Source organism: Leucoraja erinacea, chromosome 3 (assembly GCF_028641065.1).
Source record: "Leucoraja erinacea ecotype New England chromosome 3, Leri_hhj_1, whole genome shotgun sequence".
NCBI lineage: Eukaryota > Metazoa > Chordata > Chondrichthyes > Rajiformes > Rajidae > Leucoraja > Leucoraja erinaceus.
Genome location: NC_073379.1, coordinates 53,247,182 through 53,266,158, shown reverse-complemented (window position 1 = coordinate 53,266,158; position 18,977 = coordinate 53,247,182). Strand labels below are relative to the sequence as shown.

The window sequence follows — 18,977 nt, the reverse complement described above, 5'->3', positions numbered from 1 at the left end:
TCTTCCCATTCTCATTCCTTGTGCATTCACGATTTGTCTTGGTCCACCACTGATAGCTGTGCATAGACACAAAATGCTGGAGTAACAGCGGGACAGGCAGCATCTCTGGAGAGAAGGAATGGATGATGTTTCAGGTCGAGACCCTTCTCCAACATTTTGTGTCTACCTGCGGTTTAAACCAGCGTCTGCAGTTAGCTGTGCATTTGGTTGCTTGTGGCCAAAGCTCTACAATCCCACTGCCCCTCGGCTGATTGTTCTTGCAGAGAAGCAAAGATCAATATCACATGGATGCTGATTGTAACTCAATTTAATAGGCTATCTTGATCAATATTCTTGACATATTACTAGATTGTGGCCACTGACATTGTAAACGTCGATAAAACCGTGGCAGTGCCTGAGGTAAAGCAGACCACACACTTCAATTGTGCTACACAAGTCGTGGCTTGCATGGGTTACACATTGTTCCAGCGAATGTACTGATAACTTGTGAATAAACAGAATAAATAAAAAGACTTAGGCAAGCTTCTAGTCAGCCTTACTGGAAACAGGAGCTGAAATGCGAGATTCAAGTATGCAGTCATGAATCTGTTGGGGTGATGAATTCTCTGTGGTATACTGGTGGCCAAGCCAGTGACAGTGCAGCTATCCCTCAATACTATATTGGAGTGTGGGCCTTGCTAACCATACTAATCTCAGAGTGGCATTTATATCCCATAGCTTGCTGCCTGGCATGTTGCGAGCTACAGTACACACTCTGTGGCCCTATATTTCCACTGCAAATAATTGGATAAGACTATTCCTTGCTGTCTGGCTTTCAGGAGATCCACAAGCGAAGAGGTTTTCACTTGACATTACACTATGCCAGTTTTCATCTGATATTACGAGATGTTCCCTTGCTCAGCAGAATGTGGGGTATGACTGGAGGATTAAACATTGAGCATCCGCTGTTCCTAGATTGCCCAAGATGGCCTCTTGCATGAACATTATTGAGGTAGAATTCCCAACCGGGTTTAATTACATGACCTCCCATCTTAAACCATCCCATAGAAACATAGAAAGATACGTGCACGAGTAGGCCATTTGGCCCTTCGAGCCAGCATCTCCATTCAATATGATCATGGCTGACCATCTAAAATAAGTACCCCGTTCCTGCTTTCTCCCCATAATCCCTTGATTCCTTTAGCCTTAAGAGCAAAATCTAACTCCCTCTTGAAAACATCCAGTGAATTGGCCTCCACTGCTTTCAGTGGCAGAGAATTCCACAGGTTCACAGCTCTCTGGGTGAAAAGGTTTTTCCTCATCTCAGTCCTAAATGGCCTACCCTTTATTCTTAAACTGTGATCCCTGGTTCTGGACTCCCCAACATCGGGAACATTTTTCCTGCATCGAGCCTGACAAATCCTTTAAGAATTTTATATGTTTCTATAAGATCCCCTCTCATCCTAAATTCCAGTGAATACAAGCCCAGTCGACCCATTCTTTCAACATTATCAGTCTTTCAACCATCAATCACCCTCGGCAGTGCTCCAACACTAGGTACACCCCCTCTGCACTCCTTCCAAAGTCCACATCTCAGTTCCTTGGTTTTCGCTGGTGACTGTGAGGGAAAGGTTATTGCGCTGGCACCTTCAGCGATGTTCCTCCAGCAGTTTGATTAGTGTCTCTTCTTCTATATTCTCCTTCTATCTACCAGTCATTGAAATTATTAAGTCCCATCAACAGTGGTCAAGTTCAAATGAACTTGATCATGTGTCCCTGTTTAGCACTGTGGTTGGCTAAAGCACACAGAAAATAGAGTGAGCATTTACAGCAGGGGGCTGTGCCATATACCAGCCTATGAATATAAACACCCATGAATAATTGTTAAAGTGCAAATAACAGAAAGCTGGCTATTATTTCCACCAAGACGGTTTAACAGACTGATGGTCTGTGGGGATGTAGGAATTCGAACCTGGTTGGATCCAGTTGCAGAGGGATGCGCAGAGACCCAGTTCTGCGAGTTTGGTAACCAGTTTGGAGGGGATGATTGCTCCCCTCAGCTCCCTTTGATAACTAGTAGCCGTTTTCGCTCCAGGTCCTCAACTTTGAACCAAGCAAGGGCACTGTACATAGCTCTCGTAGGCACCTGTAGGGAGAGGGGGCCGAAGTCAATCCAACGCTTCAATTTCTCAGGACCTGAGAGTCCTGCCCGACTTTTTTGATAATTGCCACGTTTCCGGACACAATGGAGGCTTCCCCTTTGTTTCCAGGTACTGTACTTCATGTTTCACCTGCCCATTGTTATAAATGCGGACCTGGGTTGGAACGGGGACTCCCTTCCAGACGGCAGCTCGAAATCGTAACTTGAACGGGGGGGCCAGGTTATTGCCCTCAATAGGACGTTGCAGATCTCTCTTCTCCGTTGTTCCCCATCACAGATCCAGCCCGTCGGAACTTGATGGGGTCGCACTCCCGGGGTTTCAAGAGTGAGTCCACTTAGGACGCAGAAGGTGCTAGGACTGATGACTATCGAGTCCACTTAGGACTAGAAATAATTGATCTGTGCTCTCTGCACGGACCCAGTCCTGATGAGGTGCTCTCCTTGCTGATTGTTATCGAGGCTGACACCTTTCCCACCAATACGAACAGACTGTTCCCCAGTCATTCCCTTTGATAAAGCAGCCTTGCAAAGTCCACTTGTGGAGGGACACCTTCACTCGAAGGGCATGCATCAGATCAAACCAGCGGCACACTGTCAACCTCTCAAGGACATTTCAGGGAAGGGGGTAATAAATGCTGGCCTTTGCCAAACAAATCAATGAATGATTAAGTAACTTAGTGGATGGCCTAGTTATTATTTCATTTAACTAGCTGCCATAAAATCTGAAAGTAAATGTTAGCCCCTTAGTTGCCTGCATAATCCAGTAGCTCTCTGACAGACAATGTACTCATAAGAATATTCAAGCAGGAGAAACCAATGGCAACAGCAAACATAAATAATAATAATAATAATTTTATTTATAGAGCACTTTAAAAACAAACATAGCTGCAACAAAGTGCTGTACATCTCTAATCATTGACAAAAAAGTTAATACACACCAAAAATAACAATCAAAAGAAATAGTAGGAAAAGACATGTAAAATAAAGAAACATCAAAAACACCACAAACAGAAGCAAAGCCTCAGGCATGGTCAAAAGCCAGGGAGTACAAATGCGTTTTAACACTGGATTTGAAGATGGACAGTGAGGGGGCCTTAACACACAAGTTAAGAGAGTCAAGAGAGTTTATTGTCATGTGTCCCAGATAGGACAATGAAATTCTTGCTTTGCTTCAGCACAACAGAATATAGAAGGCATGAATGCAGAAAAGATCAGTGTGTCCATACACCATTGTATAAATATATACACAATAAATAAAACAGATAAAGTGCAAATAAACTGATAATGGGCTATTAATGTTCAGAGTTTTGTTTGAGTTTAGTTCAATAGCCTGATGGCTGTGGGGAAGTAGCTATTTGTGAACCTGGACGTTGCAGCCTTCAGGCTCCTATACCTTCTGCCTGAAGGTGGCAGGGAGATGAGTGTGTGGCCAGGATGATGTGGGTCCTTGATAATGCTGCCAGCCTTTTTGAGGCAGCGACTGCGATAGATCCCCTCGACGGTAGAGAGGTCAGAGCTGATGAGGGACTGGACAGTGGTCACTGCTTTTTGTAGTATTTTTCACTCCTGGGCACTCAAGTTGCCGAACCAAGCCACGATGCAACCGGTCAGCATGCTCTCTACTGTGCTCCTGTAGAAGTTAGAGAGAGTCGTCCTTGACATACCGACTCTCCGTAATCTTCTCAGGAAGTAGAGGCTGATTTTCCTTATAATAGCATCAGTGTTCTCGGACCAGGAGAGATCTTCAGAGATGTGCACGCCCAGGAATTTGAAGCTCTTGACCCTTTCCACCATCGACCCGTTGATATAAACGGGACTGTGAGTCCTCATCCTACCTCTTCCAAAGTCCACAATCAGTTCCTTGGTTTTGCTGGTGTTGAGGGCCAGGTTATTGTGCTGGCACCATTTGGTCAGTCGGTCGATCTCTGTTCTATACTTTGACTCGTCCCCATCAGTGATACGTCTAACAACAGTGGTGTCATCAGCGAACTTGATGATGGAGTTCGCACTATGACCGGCTACGCAGTCATGAGTATAGAGTGAGTACAGCAGGGGGCTGAGCACGCAGCCTTGAGGTGCTCCCGTGCTGATTGTTATCGAACAGTCTGCGGTCTGTGAATGAGAAAGTCGAGGATCCAATTGCAGAGGGATGCGCAGAGACACAGTTCTGAGAGTTTGGTAACCAGCTTGGAGGGGATGATTGTATTAAATGCCGAGCTGTAATCAATGAATAACAGCCTGACATATGAGCTTTTGTTGTCCAAGTGGTCCAGAGTGGAGTGGAGAGCCAGCGAGATCGCATCCACCGTTGATCTGTTGTGGCGGTAAGCGAACTGCAGTGGGTCTAGGGTTTTGTCGAGGTAGGAGTTGATTTGCACCATGATCAACCTCTCAAAGCACTTCATCACCACCAGACGTTAGTGCCACTGGTCGATAGTCATTGAGGCACGTCACCTTGCTCTTCTTGGGCACCGGTATTATTGATGCTCTTTTAAAGCAGGTGGGAACCTCGGATCTCAGAAGTGAGAGGTTGAAAATGTCCGTAAAAACTCCAGCCAGTTGGTCCGCACAGGTTTTTAGAACACGGCCGGGTATACCATCAGGTCCATGCACTTTTCGATGGTTCACCCCTCTGAAGGATTTTCTGACGCAGGCCTCTGTGACTATGACTGAAATACCATCACAGCGAATGGGGGATCGGGAAGGCACATCAGTATTCTCCCTATCAAAGCGTGCGTAAAACGCATTGAGCTCGTCAGGGAGTGATGTTTCGCCGACATTCGAGCTGCCTTCTGCTTTCAGGCCTTGTGATTGCATTCAGGCCCCACCACATTTGCCGAACATCCGTCTCATCCTCTAGCTTGGAGCAGAAGTCCCTTTTGGCCTTTTTGATGGCCTTACCAAGGTCGTTTCTGGACTTCTTGTAGGCCACTGTATCATCAGACATGAATGCCCGGTGTCTGGTCTTCAGGAGAGTGCGGATCTCAAAGTTCATCCAAGGTTTCTGATTGGGAAACACTCGGAAGGTTTTGTCAGGATGCAGTCCTCCACACATTTCTTTACGAAGTCTGTAACGACTGTGACGTATTCGTTCAGGTCCGTTGCCGAGTCCCTGAAAATTGCCCAGTCTACAGACTCCAAACAGTCCTGGAGTTGTTCTTCTGCCCACCCCCGACCAGCTCTGTACTGTCCTCACCTCTGGGGGTGCGCTCTTTAATTTCTGCCTGTAGGCAGGAAGAAGCAGCATGGTATGGTCGGATTTACCAAAGTGAGGGCGAGGAAAGGATGGTGGTGTAGCAGTGGTCGAGGGTGTTTGGTCCTCGGGTGCAGTAGGAGACATGTTGGTGGAAGTTAGGGAGCGATTTCGTAAGGTTTGCTTTATTGAAGTCCCCGGCTATGGTGATAAATGCTTCGGGGTAAGACGTCTGGTATTTGTTGATCACGGCGTGCAGCTCCTCCAGTGCCAGATGGACGTCTGCCTGGGGTGGGATGTAGACTGCGGTCAGGATGATGGAGGTGAATTCCCTTGGGAGGTAGAAGGGACAGCACTTCACCACCAGATGTTCGAGGTGTGGAGAGCAGGAGTTGGACAGGACTGCCACGTCTGAGCACCAGGCAGAGTTGACCATGAGGCAGACGCCCCCTCCTCTCCCTTTCCCAGATGCCTGCGTACGGTCCATACGATGGATGGAGAACCCTTCAGGCTGGACCGCTGAGTCTGGGGAGCTGGGGTGAGCCATGTCTCTGTGAAACAGAACACAGAGCATTCCCTCAGCTCCCTGTGATAAAGCTTCCAGCCAGAAGTGCCTGGCCACTGATCCCCAACCACCTGAAGTCAGTACCTTCACTGAAACCAGTCTTGGGCCAATACATAACTCTGCATGTGATACTAGAAATCACTGAGAGCACTGAATGCTTGGGCATCATCCAGGGGTGGGCTGATATAGCGGCATCACTCAAGTCCCAGGCAAAGTCTATTAACACAAAGATCTAACCATCTTTCCTGGATAATCAATGTTGTTACCCATGAATTCCATCATAGTAAATACTCACTATCAAAATCCTGGGGTTGAGTATTGACTAGAGGTGTGAATGAATAGTTACATAAAGAATGTACCTACAAGAATATTTCAGAAGCTGTGTATACTGTAGGCACTGCTTCATACTTTCACCCCCTCTACTGTCGATGCAGCAAGCCTGCAGTTTGTTGTCACACCCCTGAATTAGAAGTACCGAACAGGACTATGGGAATATCCTCGCAGTGGTGCTGCAGCAGTTCATGAAGCCAGATCACCATTGTCATTGTCAAGGGCAATTTGGGCTGTACATCAAACGGTAGCCTTGGCAATGCATAGTCAGATCCCATATTTGAAAAATAAATGTATCCCAAATGTCGCTGTGGCCTGGACACCTTGTTGGGAGGAAATGCGTTGGCTATTGAAATCAACTAAATTTCATTGTTTATTCTTAACCATGAAGTATTTGTAGTGAAAAATAAGTATGTTCAGTTTATAGACCCACATTTAATGTCAGATTTCAATGTTCTGCACATATGGTTATTGAAGCTTCCTTGTTTAACTGATCGGTTAAATAATGCATTTCTGTCATTTGCTCGTGGAATAACAGTCCATACACCGTAATAATTCAAGGAATGTGAATTACTGTTTCTGATCGTGTGGTGAAGCATGCCTGCCATGTAACGCTAGCTGACGAAACACTTTCATTAGTAAACGTGGGCTGAGGCAGCAGATGTCCGTCACATCTCAGTGTAGGCATGAGTTCCAGATGGTTAAAGCCACAAATCCACACTGGCAGTTGAATAAGAGTGTTATGGGAATGCTGTACAACGGAGGTGGTGTTTTTTAGATGAGACATTAAATTCAATGAGGCCTTCCTAATGAACAGAAAAAGTTTCAGTAATTGTAAAAATGGGAACTTCGCTCAAATGCTTTAGTTAACACTCTTAATACCTAAACCAACTTTTGTAGGATGGAACTTCTCAAGCTGGTTTAAACCGAAGATAGACACAAAAAGCTGGAGTAACTCAGCGGGACAGGCAGCATCTCTGGAGAGAAGGAATGGGTGACGTTTCTGGTCGGGAAGAAGGGTCTTGACCCGAAACATCACCCATTCCTTCTCTCCAGAGGTGCTGCCTGTCCTGCTGGGTTACTCCAGCTTTTTGTGTCTACCCAATTTTATTTCTGAGTGCATATACGAATCGATAAATTGATTACATTTCCTCCTAATGCCCACACTTTAAAAGGTTTGTTGGTTGGTTTTTAGAATCCTAAAGCGAGAAATGTGACTGTGGAAATGTTGCTAATAAAGAATCTGTTTCAATTGAGTACTTTCCTATTCTTCTTTGAACAGTGCCTTGAGATCACATTCACCTGAGAGGACATGTAGATTTAATGCCTTATTCAGAGAACTCTTTCAACAGTGCAATACTGCGCTGAAATATCAGCCTTGACACCCGCTCATGTCTGGAGTTTTTATTCTCTCCTTTACTTAACTTACACTTAAAGATTTAGCAGTAGATTATTTGAGTGCTGGTCCTTTCAATCAATTCCATCATAGTCAACATCTTTATGCTACACCTGGATTTGGAAAAAATGCCAGTATCAGATGCACTACCTCAACTAGTCATAACTTGTCCTCGCATTTTCCAACCAGTCTGAATGTATAAGAAGAATTCCTGTCGTTTCCAAGCTTAGTTGATAATCTAAGGAACGTTTGATGTTTTCACACATTAAACCCCATGGCGTCTGCTCTGTTTGCAAATGTTAAGTTCTCTGGAATTTACGTCATTAGATCGACAGTCAATATACTTCAAGACTGTTTCGTTCTGAATGATGATTGGTTTATGATGTTTTTCAGCCAACCAAAAATGTCGGTGGGAGAAACATTCTAACGGCTGGCTGGAGAAATTGTGCACACACCCAGCAGGCTGCGTCAGTGGATGCTATTCAAAGTACAAAGCAGAATTCATGCTTCTGTACTTTGTTTTTCAAATATTTAATTTTGAGGTTCTGAATGGTGCGTGTGTGGATCAAAGGATGAAAACAGGATGGATGAGTTTGAAGGCGATTTTGTTTGCCTGGTGTCCCTAGTTTTCACTCTGCAACGACAACATAGCTTCTTGCAACTCAACTTTTCCAAAAGTAATCAATTTATTCATCACAAAGTGAATGTTTAAATTATGGAGGGCAGAGATTGTGGGTGGTGGACAACAGGGAGTCAAAGTCGGGACATGAGACTGCAGATGTGAAATGCTGGAGAAAATCAATGGGCCAAGCAGCATCTGTGAATCAGTGACAGTCGTGTCGATGCAGATCTTGCTGGAATTGAACTTCCCTTGCACCGTTTGGACAGTGTTAAGGGCCTGTCCCACCTTCACAACGTTTTTTACTCGTGGACATGTTTCATCGGGCTAGAAAAACGCCCCGACCTACTTGATGTCACCAGTACCAACGAGTAGCATCACGACCTGCCTACGACCTACCTACAACCTCCTACGACTTGACCTCGTGACGACCTTGCTGCGAGTATGAGTCAAGGGCAAACTCGGCAGAGGTTTTGAATTAGGTCGTGAAACAGGGACAGGCCCTTAAATCACAGTCATTTTCAGTGGCTTTTGCCCAAACTGGACGCAGATTACGGCTTGCCTTGCACATGACACGGTTAAGGCTTTGTGTTCATAACAGTTTTGCCAAATGTGTTTAAGTTTATTGTCACGTGTACCGAAGTGAAAGTGAACATTTTTTTTTGCATGGTATCAGATAATACTATATATAAATACAATCAAGTCAATCTCATATACAATACGTAGAGCAAAAGGGAAGATGCAGAGTGCAGAATATAGTTCTCTACATTGCAGCGCAACAGTTCTGTAGACATAATACAATGTCCACAATAGAGTAAAGTTGTATCGATCAATATCCTAGCTTTTGGAAGGACCGTTCAGAAGCCCGATTACAGAAGCTGTTCCTGAGTCTGGTGGTGCGCGCTTGTAAGCTTATGTGCCTTCTGCCTGATGGGAGAAGAAGGAATGACCAGAGTGGGACAAGTCAAGATAGACACAACATGCTGGAGTAACTCAGCGGGTCAGGCAGTTAGAACCTTTCTTCAGGCATGTCAAAGCAGACCTGAGTAATGACTCCTAATTACTGGGCTTGTGATGGATATTACCTTTGCTGCAGTGTCAGGGGCATCATCACTTAGAAGAGGCAGTGGAGCGAAACTTTGCCTGCCTCTCAGTGAGATGAAAGAAATCCCAGGACAATATTTTGAAAACGCTTAAAGGAGTTATTCTGACATCCTGGCCAAAATCTATATCTAAATCAACACTAAAATGGATTATGTTTCTTGTGGGACCTTTCGTGGGAACATTGGTTGCTGTATTTCCTGACCTTTGCCATACTTCAAAAATATTTATTTGGCTGCAAAATGTTTTGAGAGGCCCTCAGTTTATGAAAGCCTGCGTATAATTTTAAATTCCCATTTTCCAGAGTAGTGGAAGCATTATTCAGAGTAACTCTCAACGAAGAAGTACTCTTCTTCTCTGTTGTTGCTGTGAAACGTCTAAATATTTGAGTCAAGCTTTTTTTTTTCTCTTTAGAAAGTGAATTTATGTTCCTTATGTTTAGATTAAGGGAAGAAAATCTGGCAGCCTTACCTGGTCTGGTCTATAGGAGATTCTAATCCTCATGTTTGATTCTGAAATCAGTAAAAAATACTTGTTGTTTTATAATAGTTTGTTTTCCTAATCTCCTTCTTTCGTGTCCATCTTCCATGTTTCAAATGTTGACATCGCTGTCATCGTCCGTCCTGAAAAGGACACAAGCTTCCGGCGACAATCAGTGTGAGCCATCACTTGTTGCAATAGCTGATGGTGGTAGCAGAATTAGCTCAGGATTCTTCCAGTTTCCAGCCCCATGACATGGGCGCTTCTGCTATGGGGCCGTTTTCCTAATAACAATCACCAGAACTTTGTCAATCAATATGTTCAAGTTCTGTTGGAACACAGAGGGTTAAGTCAGTGCAGACACTAATGGGCAGAGATAGCATGTATGTAAGATGTGAAATATTGTACACTTTACTGAACTGTATATAATTCATCCAGCTGGTGTCCTTGTCTAATTGAGAGGGCATCATTAGTTTGCATGAGATTGATGCCCTACTTCACTCCTGAAGCCTAATGAGTTGTTATTTATTGTGTAAGAAATGATTCAGCCTCCAGTAACATAAGTTGTACATATTAGACGCAGCACCAACTCTGCTTCAATCTGTTTGCTCTGTTGGGAATTATTCCGTTTCGTTTACAGACAAAAAAATCACCGCAAACAATTTGGGGCCCATCAACAAACTCCTTTTGCTGAAGGCTGACATTTTCAATCGACTGCTGCAGCTGCTGAATAGGTTGCATGAATGAACTAATTAGTGACTTCCAACCACATTTTGATTCACAGCTATCAGCGGCTGGTTTTCCATCCAATCAGTTACCCCACTCGAGGGAATGGGTAGTGCCTCATTGACTGGGATCTGTCATTTCATGAAATCCACTGCCTGTCAGGACATTTAGTTTTGTTTGGTTTAGAGATACAGCGCAAAGACAGGCCCTTCACACTCCCACACTCCAAAGATGTACATGTTTGTGGGTTAATTGGCTTTGGTAAAAATTGTAAATTGTCCCTAGTGTGTAGGATAGTCTACGGGTTTATTGCTGGTCGGCGTGAACTCGCTAGGCTGAAGGGCCTGTTTCCACGTTATATCTAAAGTCTCATGTCTTAAAAGAGTCTTTTATATTTCATTTATTTACTTATGGAATGTGGCTATATTGAATATACAAACTAGGAGCAAAGGTAGGTCACTGAGCCCCTCAAGCCTTCTAGTATATTGTGACTGATGTGGTTTCAACTTCATCTCCACGTTGCCATCTACCTGTATGATCCAGTGTCTACCTATGCCGGCCTTAGAAATATTGCAATACTGTGGTTTCACCCACTGCTCTATGAAGAAGAGTTCCAAAAACATTTTGCTTCCTCTCTGTCTTAAATAGCACCGCCTTATTTTTAAACAATTACTCTTTGTTCCTGATTCTCCTACAGGAGGAAGCATCCTCTCCATATTACTCTATTTAGGGTGGTGCAGCTGGTAGAGTGGTTGCCTCTCGGTGCCAAAGATCCAGATTCGATCCTGACCTTGGGTGCTGTTCATGTGGAGTTTGCATGTTCTCCCTGTGACCCGGGTTTCCTCCAGGTGCTCTGGTTTCCTCCCCCATCCCAAAGACATGCGGGTTGGTAGATTAATTGTTCTCCGTAAATTGCCCCCAATGTGTAAGGAGTGGATGCGAAAATGGGATGACATAGAACTTGTGTGAACGGGTGATCGATGGTCTGTCTGCATGGACTCAGTGGGCCACAGGGCCTGTTTCCATGTTATATCTCTAAACTAAAACTACAAGATCTTCCATGTTTTAATCAGCTTCCTTCTCACGCTTTGAAACTAGTCCAGCACATACTTGTCTATCTCATCCAACCACATGACACCATATTCATTACATGGATTAATCCAGTAAACCTTTCCTCAATGTTTTCCAATCCATTAAATACCTCCCGAAAATAGGACTACTATTGGACACAGTATTCCAGATGTGATCTCACCAATATGCAAGGAACTCAAACATAATCTCTCTGTCTTTCCATTCAATTCCCCAACATGGCCTTTTCATTTTTCCTGCCAAAATGGACAATTTCATATTTTCCTGATCTGTATTTTGCTTGTCAGTCCGCATGCAGTGTGTCCTCTTCATAATTTCTTATCTATCTTTCTGTTATCAACACATTCAGCAAGCGTGCATACGATGGCTTCATCCAAGTTATTTGTAGAAATTGTAAACTATTGTAAACAGCAATTCCTGTGGCACACCACTTGTTAGCAAATAGAAAAGAGACCCACTTATGCCTTTTCCGTGAGTGGTATCATTTTACAATTGTACCAATTTTAAGATCTACTTGTTTATTCAGTAAACACATTCATGACTAACTCAGTAAACCAGGTTTTGCATCTGTGGCTAATCTGGAATATAAATAGTTGAGGTTTGTGTTTGCTACTTGCCATTTGTCAATATGTGTGATGATGTCTCTTAGATAATTTGTCAGCATTGGCCCAGATTTTTGACAGTTTCTGTTGAGCGGATTATTATTTCCCTCCTGTCCATCACCCAACTTAAGTTACCAAAGTGAAGGGTGGAACCTGCTCAGAATGTAATTGCAAATAGAGCACATGAGTATTACAATAATGCTAGATGTGGTATGGAGGAAACTGGCAATTTCTCAGCACTAATTCAGGACAAATTATTGACAACAAAAATAACCAACTTATTTTGAGATGTGGAGTCGAGGATCATCATCCAGTTCTGATAAAAGACCTGAAATAACCATATAACAATTACAGCACGGAAACAGGCCATCTCGGCCCTACAAGTCCGTGCCGAACAACTTTTTTTCCCTTAGTCCCACCTGCCTGCACTCATACCATAACCCTCCATTCCCTTCTCATCCATATGCCTGTCCAATTTATTTTTAAATGATACCAATGAACCTGCCTCCACCACTTCCACTGGAAGCTCATTCCACACCGCTACCACTCTCTGCGTAAAGAAGTTCCCCCTCATGTTACCCCTAAACTTCTGTTCCTTAATTCTGAAGTCATGTCCTCTTGTTTGAATCTTCCCTATTCTCAAAGGGGAAAGCTTGTCCACATCAACTCTGTCTCTGACTCTGACTCTGACTCTGTTTCTCTCCCTGCCAATGCTGTCTGTCCTGCTGCCTGTTTCCTGCATTGTGTTTTTGATTTGAATTCCCAGCGTCTGCAGTGTATTGTTCCAAGTAGATAGAGTTATAAAGTCAAGAGTCATAATGTTGTATTGTCATATGTCCCAAATAGAACAATGAAATTCTTACTTGCAGCAGCACAACAGAATATGTAAACATAGTACACTGTAAATAATATAATAAATGAGAGAAAAAAAAAGTTCAGTGTGTGTATATATACAGATACTCACAAACACACATTTATATAGATCATATATATATATATATATATATGATCTCTTCTTCATATTGGGTCCACACACAAGATTAGAAGTTGTTCAGCCAGAGCAGAACACACTTCTCGGCATTTACATACAATGTTGTCTGCCTTGTTGCTTCTTGTGTGTGGTGGTGGGAAGATTGGTGGAAACAGGGCCACCACATGAACGCTCTTTCCTTGACCCGTATATGATCTTTATTCATGTATATTTGTGATATACATATATATACGTACACACAAAAATCAAACAATAATAGTGTAATAATACCAATAATAGTCTATGTAATTCAGATCTTATTTGAGGTTGTGGTGTTTAATAGCCGAATGACTGTATGGAAGAACCTGGACGTTACAGTTTTCAGGCTCCTGTACCTTCTTCTCGATGGCAGGGGTGAAATGAGTGTGTGGCCAGGGTGGTGTGAGTCTCTGATTATGCTGACTTCCTTTTTGAGGTAGCAGCTCTGGTAAATCCCTTCGATGGTGGGGAGCTAAGAGCCAGAGGTGGACTGGACAGTGTTCAGAACTTTTTGCAGTTTTCTTCACTCCTGGGCATTCAAGTTGCCGAACCAGGCCATGATGCAACCAGTCAATATGCTATCTAGAGTGATACAGTGTGGAAATAGGCCCTTTGGCCCAAATTGCCCACACCAGCCAACATGTCCCTGCTACACTAGTCCCACCTGCCCACATTTGGTCCATATCCCTCCAAACCTGTCATATCCATGTACTTGACTAACTATTTCTTAAATGTTGGTATCGTCCCTGCCTCAACTACTTCCTCTGGCAGTTTGTTTCATACACCCAACATCCTTTGTGTGACAAAGTTACTCCTCAGATTCCTTCCAAAGTATCTTTTCCCCTTCACCTTAAACCTATGTCCTCTGGTCCTCTTTGAAGTACTTTGAAATATCTCCAGCTATAAAAGCTCCTTGAGAGAGTAATTGCTCGATTTCCCCACTGTCAACAGTGGGAGGAGCAGGCAGCGATGTTTTCTGAATTCAATGTAAAAATGGTGTACGATGTACAATATGTGGCGAGGGGAGGCATCAATGCAATGTTATCTGCTTGTCAACATGACCTGACATTAGAGTTTTTATCAAGGAGTAGTTGAATATATATTCAGACACACTGCTTCAGTGCTTCTATATGCTAACCAATGGAAGTGTATAAAATTATGAGGGGGATAGATAGGGTGAATACACAGTCTTTTACCTAGGGTAGGGGAATTTAAAAAAAAACAGAGGACATAGAGTTAAGCTGAGAGGGGCAAGATTAAGTTGAGAGGGACAAGATGCCAACCTTTTCACTGAGGGTGGTAGGTATATGAACAAGCTGCTGGAGAAGATAGCTGAGTCTTTTAAATCAGGATTTTAAATCAGGATTTAAAAGACACTTGGACACACATGTATAGGAAAGGTTTAGAGGGATATGGGCCAAACGTAGGCAAACGTAGCTTAGATGGGGCATCTTGGTCGAACTGGATGAGTTGGGACGTATATATGTGCTGTTTGGCTCTATGACTCCAAGAAAGGTACTTACCCAGGCTGCCAGAGAAGAGAGCTTCAGTGTTGAGTACTTCCAACCATTATATTTTCATTGATCATGTACAGTAATTGTCCAACTCACCACCAGGCTTGTAAATTACTTTATTAAACCTCCCGATGAATGCTCGGCTATTGTTAAGGAGTTTAAGGAGTTTAATTAATCTTTATGAATCTCTCTCTCTCTCTTTCAACAGGGGAACTATTGACCCAATCCAGGCCTGAAGGGGTGACGGAGATTATCTGCCCCAAGAATGGGAGTGAGCGTGTGGACGTGGCCCTGATTTACCCCCCGACCCCCACTGTGATCAGTCCCTGCTGTAAGTGAGAATGGCCCACCCTGCTAGTCTCCATCAGAAAAGATATCTTTAAAATTCTGTTCAAATATTTGGGAGACAAGTTATTTAGCAAGAATAAGGTAAAGTAGAAAGTGCATCTTTGCTTAAAATGATCGAGGTAAATAAACTCACAAGGGGCATAAATAAAGTGAAGAGCCAGTCTTATCCACAGGGAAGGGAGGCTAGGTTTAAAGTGAGAGGGGAATGATTTAAACGGGACCTGAGGGGCAACATTTTCACATAGAGGCTGGTGCATATATAGCAAGCGGCCGGAGGAAGTGGCAGAGGTGGATAAATTTACAACACTTAAAAGACAGTTGGGTACATGGATGGGGAAGGCTTGGAAGGATATAGGCCATGCAATGGCTATACTTTGTTAATTGAAAGAGCTTAATTTTTCTAAGTCTACTCTTCCAAAGACAAACCATTAGACCTGTTTGCTTCTATTTATTTACCTGCTGTATTTAAGAAAAACATTCTCATCATCCCTTTTCTGAGTCTTTTAGAAAAGGTTATTAAGGCTGTTTTGTTTTTAAAAACAAACCAAATACTGGGGTTAATTTCTAGAAAGATGATTTTGGGTGGCAGAGTGGCCCAGAGGTAAAGCTGCTGCCTCACAGCGCCAGAGACCTAGGTTCGATCCTGACTGCAGGTGCTGTCTGTGCAGAGCTTGTACCTTCTCCTTGCAACCGCGTGGGTTTTCTCCGGGTGCTCTGGTTTCCTCCCACATTCTAAAGATGTGCAGGTTTGTAGGTTAATTGGCATCTGTAAATTGGCCCTAGTGTACATAATATCCTATAATTAGTGTAGGGGTCAGCATGGGGCTCCGTGAGCTGAAGGGCCTGTTTCCACATTGTGTGTCCAAACAAGCAGATCATTTATGTTAAAATTAAATGAAACCTTTGTGAGACTACACCTTGGTGTACTGTAAAGGATAATGAAGCACTGTACCAGAAGCAAAAAGATGTCTTCATCAGGATTCAACAGGCTTTATGCTACAAAAGAGAAGAGTGATCAATCACAGACTGTGTGGCTGTACCACCAAGTAGTCAGAAGACAGATTACCCTTACTCGTCACCTCCACTGTGAATCAGAGGTCAGCCAACATAACTACAGCACTCCCAGATACAGACCCTTCCCTGTTGCTGACAGACCCCGTCCACATGCTTGTGTGATCTCTTTCTCTTATTCCCCTGCCATCCATCTCTTCACATTTAAAAAGTACTCAGATGTGTACTATTAGAGCCATGGAGCTATTAAGCATGGCAACAGGCCCTTCTGTCCATGGCCCTTCTATCCATGCCGTCCAAGTTACCTAACTGAACTATCTGGTGGTCTGAGGTCAATGTTCGAGGGTGGGATGAATGGGACTAGACTCAGGAGCTCCTTTTTTGACTGGCACAAAGACACCTCCTCCTTGTGTTGTAACTCTACTTATGATTCCTTGCTGTGTCAGACTGCAGCTTGAACATATGCTGAGTCCTCATCACTGAGGCAACCAAGCACTGAGGATGTTCAGCAAATAACTGCTTGGATCATACCCATGGATTGAGTAAAGGAGCTAAAAGCCCAAGAACCACTTAAGTAATATTGTGGGGCTTTAGAATATTTCTGCAAGAGTAAAGATGGCTGAATGGCCTTCGTGCTGTATGTTTAGCCTGTTGTGATGATGGAAGGTGCCTTCCACTAATAGTGTATTTGTAGTCTACATGCAGATCGAGCGCTAATAACACCTTGTTTCATATGCAAGGCTGCTCTATGGTGGTGATCCATCTCTTTGTTCTTTTCCATAGGTTGATGTGTAGCGAGGCATTGTGAACAGTAGAGGAATGTCTATTTATCCATGGATATGTGAAGAGGAGACTGGAAGCTCTGAACATGGATGCTCTTTGACAGTGGATTCAATGGGCATGGGCAGAGGATCTCGAGCCAGACCACTGACTTTCTCGATTCCACGCACGAAGCTGGGAAAGAGGTGTTGTTGTTCACTACAAAATGTCCTCCCTTGGATGAAGAATGGAGGATTTTTATCGTTTGAAAGCAGATTGACCCACTTAACTTATTCTTTTCATGGACAATGCAGTATAGACAATCTACAAAGTGCGCAGGAGTTGTTCACCCAACAGCATTTCCCATATCTGCGACTGCTACCAAGGACAAAGGCAACAGGCACATAGGAAAACCACAAACTGTAGGCCCCACTTGGAAGTCTCAGACCATCTTGATTTGGAAATAAATCACGGATCCTTCAGCGTCGCTGGATCCATAATCCTTGAGCTTCAGCTTCAGCTTGAGCAACAGTGCCAGGGGAGTACCTTTACCAGAAAGATGGCACTGGCTCATCACCACCTTCCTGAAGGCAATTAAGAATGGGCAGTAAATCTTGGCTTCCTCATCCTGAAAAATTAATAAATAATAAGAAAGACACACACACAGTTCCACCATCTATTTCTGGAACAAGTGGCTCCTCAGGGATTTTCTTTTGCAGTGTTTAATGAAAGCCATATTCCTACAAAGTGTTGTAGGAATAAAATGCCAAAAGTGATGTTTCCGTTCTTGAGTAGGCTCAGATCATTCAGAGTCTGCAAAAGCGCATCACCACCATTTTATTGTTTAAACTTATTGAAAGGTATAATTTAGAATCTGCATTATTTTAAAGTTTGTGCAATACTCGGTGTAACAAAACAGACTATGCACGCTGCTTCCTTCGCCCTTGTTCAGACCAGTTTTGAAGCCCCTTAACTGACCCCTATCAACCTTCCAGATCTGCTTGGGGTTGAAAAATTGGATTAAAACATCAATTCCAAATTGTCACTATATGTTGTGAGGTATTAAAATGTAATTTTATTATAACACTGGGGAACAATTATTTGAAAGTTGCATTTTATTTTACAAAGATAAATCTGAAAATCTGCATTTTCATTGTCAACACCTCTCATCTCCGTCCCAGTACAACCCATTGAGTGGGTTCTTCCAATTGCATCCATTCAGTAATAGCACTCTCATCCCCAAGTCAGAAGCTTGTGAATTCAAGTTCCACTGCAGAGAATGACCACGTGTGCCAGGCTGGCACGACAGGGCAGTATCGCGCAGAGCTGAGCTTTTGGAGCTGCCCTTTTCCAAATGAGATACCAAACCCTCTTGGAAGATCAGATTCAGTCCTACAGTGTTACTTGAAGTTCAGGGGATATTCCCAGGTGGGCTGGACAACACTTATTTCATCCACCAAAAAAAATCATTACTCAATTGTTCATTCATTTACTGTTTGTGGAAGTTTGCTGTGTGAAAAAATGTTGGGCAAGGTTGCCTACAGAAGAATGACAACATTTCAGGAGGTAATCCGTTGAATGTGAAGTGTGTTGGGACATCCTGAGGACATGCCAAGGCAGTCCAAAAAGATGAGCTTTTACTGCTCCAAAGGAAATTGTAGAATTGTGTATCATTAAAACAAAAGTGTTTTTCTTTTAATCAATTAATCTGAAAAAAAGTGAGAATCAGTGCACCCTACAAATATCTTATTTTTTATGTCTTGTTAATGAACATGTATTGCGATGGAACTGAAACATTTGCACATCAGTCACCTTGAATAATAACACTTATTAAAAGAATCATTGGAAAATGTTGATGTCTTCATTTTCTGACGTACAAAATCTAGCGATGTTACAATACTTACCTTCAGTGGCGCTGCAGTTCTGCCACTGTCCGTGTGCGCGCCTTTGAGGGGGGGGGGCGGGATTCAAATGCCGTTTTCTCTTGCCTGTCGGAGTCAAACTTCCTCACGCTGTTAAGCTGCTGAAGAATAATCGATCCGACTTCCGTTCTCTGAAGTTTGTTTTTTTTAAATCGCGGGACAATTTAATCCCT

At 43.3% G+C, this 18,977-nt stretch overlaps 1 protein-coding gene across 2 annotated transcripts in view; it reads left to right on the top strand.

Annotated features, from left to right (window-relative positions):
- mfhas1 (multifunctional ROCO family signaling regulator 1) overlaps positions 1 to 18,734 on the top strand; it is an 82,273-nt gene extending 63,539 nt beyond the window's left edge. The window contains exons 2-3 of one of the 2 annotated variants that reach the window (XR_008723197.1): positions 14,973 to 15,193; positions 16,907 to 18,734. Coding sequence is in view for 1 of the 2 variants with exons in the window: in XM_055632689.1 (XP_055488664.1) it covers positions 14,973 to 15,095; positions 16,907 to 16,911 (128 nt within the window). In the remaining variant the exon portion in view is untranslated. The remainder of the gene's footprint in view (positions 1 to 14,972; positions 15,194 to 16,906) is intronic. The other variant, XM_055632689.1, reaches the window with a different exon arrangement.
- The last annotated feature ends 243 nt before the right edge of the window (positions 18,735 to 18,977 follow it).